The 12,661-nt window shown below is 43.5% G+C and overlaps 1 protein-coding gene across 20 annotated transcripts in view; it reads left to right on the top strand.

The window, feature by feature from the left end:
• The window catches only part of LOC135914317 (guanylate cyclase soluble subunit beta-1-like), a 969,460-nt gene that overhangs the window by 866,530 nt on the left and 90,269 nt on the right, over window positions 1-12,661 (top strand). Inside the window, exon 1 of one of the 20 annotated variants that reach the window (XM_065447114.1) lies at window positions 130-747. The exons of 18 other annotated variants lie outside the window; for them this stretch is intronic. In XM_065447114.1, the coding sequence (XP_065303186.1) occupies window positions 745-747 (3 nt within the window). In that variant the 5' untranslated portion in view covers window positions 130-744. Of the gene's footprint in view, window positions 1-129; window positions 748-10,885; window positions 10,956-12,661 lie in introns of those variants that run through there. One more of the 20 variants, XM_070535572.1, reaches the window with a different exon arrangement.

Raw genomic sequence — 12,661 nt, 5'->3', positions numbered from 1 at the left:
GCTGTTGGCCCCTGGCGGCATGTAGATAACTCGTCCCTGGTCGTGTGAGGTGACGTGACGACCTGGCACCGCTGCTCAGATCGAGATGACAGTGCGACGACACTTAGTTTTCCCTCCGTGAAGCGCGCGCACTGTTTTTGTTTTCCTTCTTGACGGTGTTGTTAACTCTTGAGGAAGAAGTGTTGGCGACTTGTTGGTGAACAGCCCACAACTCATGAGGCATTCCAGGACGGACCTGAGGACTTGTCGTTGTTATTACTCCATTTGGACCAAGTCCTGTTTCTTGAAGGAGACTTCAACCCATAAAGGCGACTGTTTTTTAAAAGAACTGAACCGTCGACAGAAAATGCAGACCGCATAGGTTTCGGCGTAGGGAAGTGCTATTTGGGCAGACAGATGAGCCTGCGGCCACTGCTCGGAGCACCAGGAGTAGACTGCGCCACTTCAACGCTTAACATTTGTTCACCAATAATTCCAATGAGGACAACCGCTTCAAGAACATCTACCTGAAGCACTGTTGAGAAACTGGCTGATAAGTGAGCATACGAAACATTCATCGTCCTTTGTGAAGCAAACAGTCCCACTTCTTAAAAAACTGCGGGAGAGAAATCTCATGACTTTATTCTTTCCGAGGTATATCCAAGTGAATTCTGATTGGGATATCATCTTCTCACGACTGGAACTCTCCCGAACCCATACTTCGGATTTTTCTTGCTCACTCTCTTGAATACGTCATCAGAAGAAATGGTAAGAGAAATTATTTTTCGTACATAATACTGCATGCCGATAACAAAGAAAACTTGCAGACTTTGTATGTTTGAAACGATTACATCTCTTTACCTAGAACAATTGCTAAAATCCTTATGGCATTTCCTTCCTTGCTTCCACATTTTTCTGTTTCTATGGTATAACTGTAAATTCCACCCCTCTTGGTTTATTACGTTGACAACTAGCATCGCTGTGATCAAACGGACATTTTTAGGATGCACAAAATAGTTTAACATTTAAGCCTTGGTCTTTGTGTAAGGCAAGAGTATTTTTTTGTGTGTCTTTTGTTACGATGTGTAACATATTATTAATACCCCTTGATTATAGAAAATTGCATGGTTAGAATTTTTGCACATTCATCTTTTCCTGGAGCAAAAATATTTGGCCTATGCTGTTGGACATCAAAAATTAAATAAAAAAGACAAAATGCTAAGACGTGATACCTAATTAAAGAATTCGAACAAAAATAACACGTACTGTTGAGCACCGTCTTTCAAAATCGTGTTTCTTATATGTGCGAACGTTTACGAATAAATTTAGCTGAAATACGTGAGACCTTGGCTGGTGTTATATATCATAAGAATAAAACGTGCCCCACAATGTCGCATGCAGTTAGTGTCCTGATTGTCGCTTGTATGTAATGAAATATTTACGGATTGCTTCAGTGGGGAAAAACATATTACATAAGTTGTGGAAACATGACTTCACGGATAAATAGGGGTGGGCAAATAGTAATTTTTAAGACCAACTTGAATACAAATCAAGTAGTGCCAGAAGCTAAATGAATCGAATGCTATATTGAATATTCTTTGAATTGGTTTCTAATAATTAACAGCTCTTTTTACAACTATTTCAAGACAATGTTCACGTCCTATAGTATTAATATCATTAGGAAGTTTATGCTCCCACAATGCACGTTATGCAGATTTGCTCATTAAAAGCATAAATAGAGCCTTAGGAAGAAATATATCGTTAGTACATAAACCCATGTCTGTCTGAGAGCACAAATGATAGTGGTTTAGCAGCTAGAATATGGCCCCCTGAGTAACGTTACCTGGTACGTGTACGTAACATATGTTTTACGCTTCTTGTGACCGCGGCAGTAAAGCTTATCGTACGTACGCGCCAATTTTACGTTTGAGCAAAGTTGACAATTCCTTAACATGCGAAAGCTATTCGAAATCTATTCGTATTTACGTACAGTGAGTGTTCGATTCAATAACCGAATCACATAGCACAGTTCCCTGTCCGTTATTCGAAAGTTTTGAACATTCTCAGACCCCTAAGTCATACAGGCTGTCTTTATTATTGACGAATAGGGTAAAGTTGAGACGCTCTTATTAATCACGAAGCGGAAATAGCGTGCAGAAAAGAATCCTCAAAGATAATGGACTAGAGTGCTGAAGGCTATGGGCCCATCCCGGAACGTCAAACTGTTTAAATTGATCATGCATACATTTTTTTCTCTACTTTCTTCCATGATTAGGCCTACTTCTTATATCCAAATACGTCGTCGGCTCCGTGTATAGTGACACATACACTGACTGTTCACTCAAGTAACCTGCAAATGAGTTTCTTTGCATAGCATATGAATCATGCGACTGAGAGTACAGAGTGAGAGCAAAGTCTACAGAACCAGACAGAAGTGTCTCAAAGGACATTAACTTTTGCCCTTTGAAACTAGTCTCAGAGGCTGCTTCTAAAACGTACAAAACAGAGATTTCACCGGCAAATGTATGCCACCTTTGAACGCCACCGTAATGAGTGTAGAAATAGACAGAAGTGCACAAGGAACCCGATGAAATCCTATGCATCAAAACAGGAATGAAACATATTAGGGGTGTACCATTTGGTTGCATATAAAACGGTCTAAGAAATTCTTCAGAAGAAAAAAAAACTTGTGAAGGTTAGCAGATATGCACATTCATCTTTTTTAAAGCGAAGTACGTACCATTCTGTTCACCGATGGCTTGTTCTTAGATGACTGGATCCAGGGACGTTGACAACGTGACGCTCACATGATTCTGGTTCCGATTATTCTCTTTTTAGGCTCTAATGAGGGGATAAAAATTTTACGATACGGCTTTGCTCACACCTCTCAGAGCCGATGGAGCTGCAAAAAGAGTTGAAAGAGCTCTTTTTTTTTTCTTGACATAAGTTTTGATGCAGTGATCAACCATGCCACTTCTCAGCACATTACGCAAGAAAATGAGTGTTCTATTCTGATGAAAAGGCTGGAGTAAAGAAATATATAGGAGAATACTTAGGAATGCTCAAAATAAAAATATATGCGTGCTATTGAATATATAAGTTTACCCTAACGCGTTATAATACCATGCAGAGAGCAACATTAAACTACGCATATCGTGTAGACATGTTTAGGGTTATTACATTTTCGCAGTTTTGGCATGTGCTTTTGTCAATAGAATTGTAATTGTGTGTTTTTTATAGAAGTACCCTCGTCAACCATGAAGGCGCTCAGCTGCTGTGAAGACGATTCTTTTGTATCTTCACATTGGCAAATGGCGAGTTCATTATTTCATGTGAATTCGTCGTCTATTGTTTCCTACTTCTTGCACATTTAAGTCCATGAAAACTTCAGCCTTTAAAGAAATGTCCCATCAAGCTTAAAAAAAAAGCTAAAAACTTGCTAAAGGTGTTTTTTACAAAGGCAGTAATTGTGAAACAGGCCTCAAACTTCGCACACAAATTTGCAATAGTGTTCACCACAATTTGGTTGAACTCTGTCTTGCTGCCATTTTTAACTACACCAGGGTAGTTGGCCAAATATTTCGCTTCTCATGAAACAAACTGATAAAGCTTCAGAACACACAGATATGTAGTTTATTGCAACAGCCGTAATTACCCACTCAGTTTGAATTTCGTGCACACACAACCCAAGATCTTCCCTTTAGCTTCTTTGAATTTAAACGAGGTGGCTTGTACAATTCATTGAGGACACCAAAGAAAAAAGGTACATTCCTCGCTATCACGCGTGGAAAAAGCGAGAGAACAAGGGTTAAAAATTCATTTGTAAGGCTTGTTTTGAATATAGAAAATTTTCACAACGCACTACACATTATATTCCCCCCTATTTTCGCTGAGCTTGAAGTTATCTTGTGTTGTTGCTGCATGATGCTGGGAAACATCGCGGACAATCTGAGCCTAACACAGTGGACCACTTCGACAAGTAACATTCGTCGAGCGCTATAACTAACCTGCACAGATTAACCATTAATCGCTCGTCACTCGCAACATGGTTCCTAGTTTAACGAAATGAAGGCGCCGTGCCTCCCATAGCTAATCAAGGAGACAGGGCTAAAGTAACCACATGCCTTTGTCAACGCACAAAGTTTGGGTGAAGACAAGTATTCAGTAATTATTTTCAAAGCACATAACTAACGTACACTGTTCGAGCTTTTGGCACGTGTTACCGGTTGTGTGGCCCCCATTTTCTGAAACAATGAACTCTATGCTTCTCTAGTCCTCTCAGGAAAGCGCTGAAACTTGTGTAGCGTTTTGTACAACGCCTTTAAACAGGCCGTAATTGAAAGTGCGGCAACTTTCATTTACCTCTAATTTACATGATATTTTCAATGTCTGCCGGCGTGTTTCCCATTTTGGTGGCCACATTTTCTCAAAGTATAAACTTTGTTAGTTATCTAGCTCTTTTCACAAAAGCGTGAAAAGTGGCATATAACGTTGTCGAGCGCTTCTATAGTCGGAATAACAGATTCGCTGTAATATCAGATGGAGTTACCTCTAGGTTACATTACACGACCGTTTGTCCTCACCACTAATATTGTTATTTAGGAATTGCTTGTCTTTCTTGGCACACGTTCGCCCACTAAATAGCGAAATTTTTGTCTCATAGTTTTTGCAGCGAGATTCTTCCAGTTCAATACAGTGTGGCAATACTGCTAGAGTTTTAAAATATTCGGAGCGAAATATCTCGGTTACAGGCCACGTGACCCAAAGAACATAGCTGCAAAAAGCTTCTGTTTAACAGAACCTAATGCAGATATTATGTTCTGTACTAATTATATGGTGTGCTTAGAACTAAGAAGTCAAATCAAACTCCATCCGTGTGTCATAGCTTTGGCGTACAGTCTTCTTGTCTTTTCTTTCTTTCTTTTTTGAGGAGTGGGAGGGGGAGCCATAGAACTCGCTTCTCGCATTTTGGGTCGCTGGCTTAATTGCTTCATATTTATTATCTGTCGTTGAACGGGGGGCAAAATAATGTGATGTAAGATGGAAGAGTCGCTTGATACTATCCTGTTCATACCTCACATTGCTTCGCGTTCTGTTAGACTAAAATAAGCATGAACGGTGGTGCTCAAATGACATTCTCTGCAAGCAAGCCGATAACTCCAGGAAAAACTTTTGCGTGCTTCAATAGCCGCCGTGGTTGCTTTCAGTAATTTTTTCGCGCTTACTCTGATATTACAACTTTGTACGTTAAGAATATTTCCAAGTAGCAAGTTTCCCAGACTAATATATTCTGAGGCGCTGCCAATGTGTTAATATCGACCACGGTATGCATCGCTTCGAAGAAGAAAAAAAAAGTGCTCGTGTGTGTAGGAGGTGGGGGGGGGGGGAGAGGGGATGAATCCTTTTCTTAAAGATGCGGTCTACGCATGTTATGGTGGTCATGAAAGAAGAAAATTCTAAAGCTGTACGTGCTGATAAAATCTAGTAGTATAATAGAAACACGCATGGGGTGATGTACGGGAAGACAACACCCATAAAGCTCTTATCCACCTGACCAAAATTCAAGCTTCTATGTCCCCGCCTCACTTTCGGCGAAGTCTAATCAGAAGTTTTGTGATTGAGGGATCAGGATAAAAATCCACTATTCATGGAAAGCATGTTATCACTGGGACGTGGTAACGTATGTACGGCAGCTTTCATCTCAGGCATTCTGGCAAATTGCTTCGCAAATGCGATTACGAAATATCAAGAATACCGCTACTGGATACAAAGTGTGCTAATTTGGATCCGTTCGCAGCGCTCGTGTCTGTCGTCGTCTGCTCTTGTACTACTCTAAAGCGTTGCTTCGTAGCCCAAACATGATCTTAGCCGTGCACAAATTTAAGCAGTGACCACACTGGCGTCTTCACTCATGGAACACTATTTGAACACATTGAACCCGTCTGAGTATTACTCTCGCTATTTCTCGTATGAGTTTCCAATCTATCGGACCATAAGCCTGCGCATACGCTTTGCTGATTTGAAGCGCTCTGCCATGCTGACAGAACCCCGTGTGGAAGCATAAATGAGCATAGCTGGTTGTCGCATAGATGATACTCGCATAGATGAGCAGTTAACTGACGTCCATAATATACTTAGACTCGATTACCAAGGCAGTCGTGCTCAATACGTGTGTGTTTAACCTCAACAGCGAGAATGGTGCCATGAGCCCACAATGAAGGCTATTCTTCCTCGTATAAAGAAGAACCAACGGGTCCAAAATTTAATTAAAAACAAATTTCTCAAGGCATGGAAACATGGAAAACAATTTATCTCGTAGGCGAAAAAAAAGCTCTTGAGCGATTTTTTCTTAGTTCGGTATAGAGCCGCCGGCCCATTCCACTTTCTGCGGCTAAAACGGCTGTGCTGCTGTTCATTTCATGATATCGGAACGGTATCGATTATAGCTCGATACGGATCATCCATTTTATATAGAAAAACTAAGTATCCGTGAAAGTGTATTTTCCCTCTATATTCTCGGGATCTCAGCATTCAACCTGGATTTTTAGGGTTTCTTGACGGGCAACTCTCCAAGTTTTTCATAGGAACACGAGATCAAATAAATGTTGATATACAGGAACTGAAATGAGTAAAAAATATGGCGAAAGCGTGTTATTGTGGAGTGTTTATTTGGTTTTCAATGTCACTGTAAGCGCGAGGTGAATACACAAAAGACAGAAACACACGCTTCAAGCACTGACTCCGTTGCAATTCAGTTCAGTTTTTTTCTTCGTGACCAACACGCAGAGCCAAGTAAAATTATATTGTTTACAAGATCAATCATGATCTAAGCAACTTGTGACATCCGAATAATGTTTTTTTCATCGTTCTACAAGAAAACCTTGAGCCCGATGATGCTGCATACGTTTCTTGGTAAGCAGACACAGGTATGGATCCCAGCACCTGCAGTAGCATGCCAGGCTGACAGCCAGGCAAATACGTTAAAAACAGCATCTGTCTCTCTCTCTATCTCTTATCCCTCTACTGCACTATCTCTGTGGACAATCAAACTCGTGAAGTACTGTATGTAAACTGGAATTTTGAGAAGTAATCTTTGATCAGTGCCCATTTTCTATTTCATGCATCGAAGCATTCTACCACCCCAAGTACACAGCCTCGCAAAGGCGTCATATTCTTCGACAGACTGCTGCATACAAAACGGCAGCTCTACTGAGCAGAGTCTCTCCATATATATAAACTTTGACACTTACCGTATCGTAATAGAGGAACGCTATAGGCTTGGAAATACGCGTCTCGACAAGGCAGTGTACCTTCCGTTAGCTACACGGCACTGATGGCAGTGTCAACAGAAACCGGATGCTGGAGCCACGACAGCGGTAATTCAACGTTGCGCTATAACGAAAAGCTTACGATATCTATTACATACCATCGGAGAGTTAAACAAACTGGCGAACAATACCTGAACAAAATTCTGTACCGAGGCCGGCACACTTCGAGCATTGTGGAAGAACCTGCGTAGTGAACAACAGACTACTAATAAAAATGCCAGCGGAGCCCCATCTCTATGAGGCGGCGTTCATCGGTCACAAAAAAAAAGGAGGGGGGAGGGGGGAAAGCGTTTCCTTTAAGGCAGGCAGGAACTGGCAGAATGCACGAGCGTATGGGCGAACATATCTTTCTTCCCGATTCTGCAATGTTTTCTCGTTGTTTATTTTGTTTCTTCCTATATATACATACACGTGCTCGAGCACCCATGTTCTTCCGTATGTGCCAGGCGCATAGAGAGCGAGGAGGAGAGCTCGACACCGGGGCGGCTGGCAGAATTCTCACGCGTTGAATTTTCCCGGTGACACCACCGCGGGCTTTATAGGACGAGAGCACGCCGGCCTTTTCTGGTTCGCAGCGCTTGAAGCAGCGGATAGCTCGACACGAGATGACACGCTATAAGCGGAACACCGGCCTGCAGTAGCGGCTGTACAGAGCCATGCTTCGCGGTTTAGGGAAAACAGTAGTCAAAGGGAAACGCGCAACTGTACTGTGGCTTTGCGTAGTATACTTAACATACCCTCGCCATTGTTTCTTACGCCTTCTTTGTGACGCCATTATGGTCTTTGTATAGATATCACGTATAAGGCTTTCGGTATTGAAATTGCATAGTGACGACGTTATAAAACGTTTCTTTAATGCGTGGATTAATCAAATGCATTTCTTTCGATCTTGCCCGAGTGCTTAAAAAATGAAATATTGAGAACCTGTTGTCCACAGTTACCAACGGTAACGTGAACAAAACTCGTTAAGGATCCGGCTGCGTAAGTTGTGTCAGAAAAAAATTAAATTAGCATGATCGCAAAGTAAACGTTGCCCTCATATTTGCAAATATCATGGTAACGTCTTCTCTGCATATGTGCGATTCCAAAGAATGTGTGCACTTTTCGCTTCACGTGGCTGAGTTAAAGCGTGCATCACTACCGCCGCGGGTCGGCCCGGTATTGCACAAGCTCCAGGATGGGTCCACGTTTTGCCCATGGACAGGACCAGCGAGAGTCTAACGAGAGTCAACGTGAGTCAGTGCCGACCAATGAGAGTCTAACAACTTCGCTGTGAAAGTAGTGACGGGTAAGCGAGATAAAGTTGCACAAAGGCGATCACCTGAGTTTCACGTCACGTCAATTGCCATTCAGTAGAATCCCGATAGGGTAGCTCCAAGACACCCCCAATAAATATCTCAAGCACCATCCACAGGAAAAACGGAATTGCGCCTGATACGTGTTCAGGCTATGTATGACGGAGGCTACGCATGACACACACTATAACGACTGACACCGTCTTATTCTGTACACAGCTCACCCCCTTACAACCATAGAATTTGCTGAATTCATAACTCCACTCTTAATTTATATAGAATCTTCAAAATCAACGCAGCACTGAATAATTTTCCCTGAATGCATTGCATGGATGGATATATAAAGCGATTTCTTACAATCTATCGAAATAAAAGTAGTTGCCGAAACAGGCTGCACCCATGAACAACTTGCCGGCCTCCGCATGATCTACGATTTGAAGTCGAATCAAACTGTGTGGTTTACCGTCCAGAAACTGCGCAGTAGGATATGAGAAAAAGCTGCACTGGAGGCCTCGGATTTATTTTGACAAATTAGCTGCGTTCTTTTTTACGTACACCTAAATCTAAATATATAAACACTTCTGTATTGCAGCGCGATCGCAATACAGTTGCCACAGCCGGGAGACCTACTCAGCTATAGCTACTGAGCCTTCACGGTGGGTGCGGTCTATGGTCATCTGGCTCTAACTATAGGCACGTAACTCAATCTTGCGAATACGATGTTGTGTTAGCACATAAAAATATATTCCTGACTGCATGCACATGAAGCAGCGGAGTGATGTCCGTAGCTTACTATCACTACGTGACGTACTCAAGGGCATGGGACACGCCGCTGGGAAAAATACTTCGTATTACTCTTCACTTGCACGCTTCAGTTTCCGTTTCAGTTTATTGATGCGTTTGAAATATTTTACAGACAAAGTAACTCTAGGAAGTGTCATAGTCAAAGACTGGGGAGGGACCTGAAGGCTCCAGAGCACCCTTAAGCACCATAAGCTGTCTCTCTTGCATGTAACGCCATCCTGGCACCCTGAAGTAACGCAAACGTGCGATAAAGGTGCACTACGGATGTGGTGTTTCATTCGTGCTCCGTCACACACACACACACACACACACACGGCACGACGCCACATGTGCCCTGCATCTAGCGGATTAGGTTGCAAAGCGCTTCTGAAGGGTCGCCCGCGCGGCCTTATCTCAAAGGCAAGTCCCTTGCAAAAAAGAAAGAAAAAAAGGGCAGGGAGGCGTATTTATGCATATACTCGTGCCGTACGTGAACCGTTTTACAACTTCACCTGTAGCTTCTTCTTTTCTCTTTCCTCCTCCTCCCCACCTGTAGCTACATGAAGCTCTACGTCAGTGTGGTGCGGAAAATGTGCGCAGCATGCGACTGGAACTCCAGGTTTTAAACAAAACGCGGCCAGGGTTTCGTCCGGACTGCGACGTGAGTCGCGAGTGTAACTGCCTTTCATTTACAGCTAGCAAATTTATCGAAAGGCCCCTGTATTACACTGAGGCAGCACTTCGCAAGCAACACATTGCTGACGAAGTCTTCCTGCAGCATCGGCTCTCTCGCTCGTGGTGGCAGCACATGCCTGACCGCTCGTACTCGTTTAAGGCGTGGCAACACGGGTTCAACACGAGCCTTATAAGACGCCGACGCCTACGATTGGCGGACTATTCAGCGCAGTGCGTCGCTGAGCCCGTTTTATAATACCTGGCTGACAACGACGCAACCCACGAGCGCGACTTCTCGTAGTGTGACGGACTTTCGTCTCAACGGCACCGGTAAAATCAGCGTACTGATCATCGTTATAACGACAGAAAGCTGAGCTAGTTGGTAAGGATTCATTATGCAAAAGAGAGGAAAAAATAAAGAAACAAAACTGCTCTGGGCAAGCTCAGGAATGGCATCATGAATAGTATCATTCATGATACCATTCCTGAGCATGCGCAGATGAGTTTTGTGTCTTCTTTCTTTTTTCACCTCAGTGCTCCCTTCAGTTGATAGTCAGCGCTCGTGTTGTCAACTTCTGTACTCTTGTGTCCTGTCTGCACGCCTCACCTCTTTTTTGCATAATGATCATCGTTCTACGGATGTATGCACAATCGGCCACTGACCCGACAAAGCGATAGCCGCAGCGCCTTCGCTTACATATATAATTGTTCGTGCACCAGATGAATCGGGACATGCTTTCGATGTTTAAATGCACAAACTTCAGTCCTTTCGAGCCGTGCACATGAAGTTTGTGCCGATGTTGACCCTGTTCACTGAAGGTTAGGTCTAGCAGAACCATCTACTTCATGGACCCGCTACGAGCGGCCCTGAACTGAAAAGTGAGCTGACGATCAGGTAACTGCTTTTACAATTCGGTTCTGGCCTTAGCAATTTGAAATCAACGACTATTCACTTCGCACGGTGGGCACACAATGAGCGGGAAGCCGACACACACTGTCGTGCCAACATCTGTGCGTCACCATTCCCGAAGGCTACTAGACGCATTCGCTATGTGGATGGGTGGGTTCGTACTTGCATCACGCTAACGGATTTCTTATTCCGCGTATACACTGCTTATTTTTACCTCAAACGGCAAACAGGTGACGGTGCGTGCGGTGCACCGAGGACAGGAAAGATTTGCAGGTAGTTTAACTAAACTGTCCAGTAGTCTAAACAACCGCCATGCTTAGTTACCGACGCTGTCAGCGATGGCACCCGCATTTTCGCCAAAGAACATTTCCTTTTTTGCGTGATCTATAAATGAGTGTTTATGGGAGAATAGCTTTGTCTAATAATACTTTGTGGAACGCATAAACTGTAAGTATGATGCAGTTAAAATAAAGCCAAAATCAGTAATAACAGCCCTATATATACATATATATGGTTCACAGTCGCTGGTTAAGGGAGTCGTCCGCTAGTATTGGCTGGTCTCAGGGTAAAACAACCTGCCTAATATGCGCCGATATGTATGTTTTGGCACGTATCGGCATTATTTCATATCAGGGAGGTGCCATTTCCACAATATTTGTGGCTTTAGATGTCCATGTAAACAAAAGCACCCCCTTAGTAAATTCAACGCGGAAGGATGCGGTCTAAGGCTTCTTAAATACGCGAATGGTCTAAAGAATGTGTAGAAAGAATAAATAAAAACGAGTTGCAAGTACAAAAATGAGCGACAAGAAACTATGAACTAGCCACGCGTCTGCAGACAGAACTCGACGTGCCCTTATCGGCTGCACTGTAAGCGCAACAGCGCCCTCAGTCCTTCTGCCCCAGTAGTCGGTGATTCACATATGGCTTCATGGAAAGACAGGTTGTCCCTGAGAAGATGATAACAAGTAATCGCAATTCACGCAACGCGCAACCGAGGCACATTCAACATGGGCGGTACACAAATCAACAAGCGAAAGCCTTGGTGCCCTTCCATAATGTTTATAGATGCGTATGTAGAGCGACTGGACTGGAACACTTTATTACGGTCCTGCCGGACGTTCATAGCTCGTAGCGGGCGTCTCCGACGTGGAGACCGACAGAGAGTACCATGGCAGCCCATTGCTGGTCGGCGAGTAGTGAGCTTCTGGGAGACTTCTCCCACTTGTCCGAGGTAGAGTGTGAATAATAATAATAATATTTGGGGTTTTACGTGCCAAAACCACTTTCTGATTATGAGGCACGCCGTAGTGGAGGACTCCGGAAATTTTGACCACCTGGGGTTCTTTAACGTGCACCTAAATCTAAGCACACGGGTGTTTTCGCATTTCGCCCCCATTGAAATGCGGCCGCCGTGGCCGGGATTCGATCCCGTGACCTCGTGCTCAGCAGCCCAACACCATAGCCACTGAGCAACCACGGCGGGTATAGAGTGTGGAAGGGCGTTTCTACACGCAGAGGGTAACACAGGAAAATAAAAAAGGTGGACTGCTCACCTCACGCAAACATGCTCTGCAAAAGACTATCTCCTCGTTTGTCCTCTTTCTAAACCCCCTTTTCTTACCCCGTGTATAGGGTAGCAAAACGGACGATCGTGTTGTTGACCTTGCTGCCTTTGATTTACTTGCTTT

This window comes from Dermacentor albipictus, chromosome 3 (genome assembly GCF_038994185.2).
Source record: "Dermacentor albipictus isolate Rhodes 1998 colony chromosome 3, USDA_Dalb.pri_finalv2, whole genome shotgun sequence".
NCBI classification, from domain to species: domain Eukaryota; kingdom Metazoa; phylum Arthropoda; class Arachnida; order Ixodida; family Ixodidae; genus Dermacentor; species Dermacentor albipictus.
The sequence above is the reverse complement of the archived record's forward strand: the minus strand, read 5'-3'. Positions and strand labels throughout refer to the sequence as shown.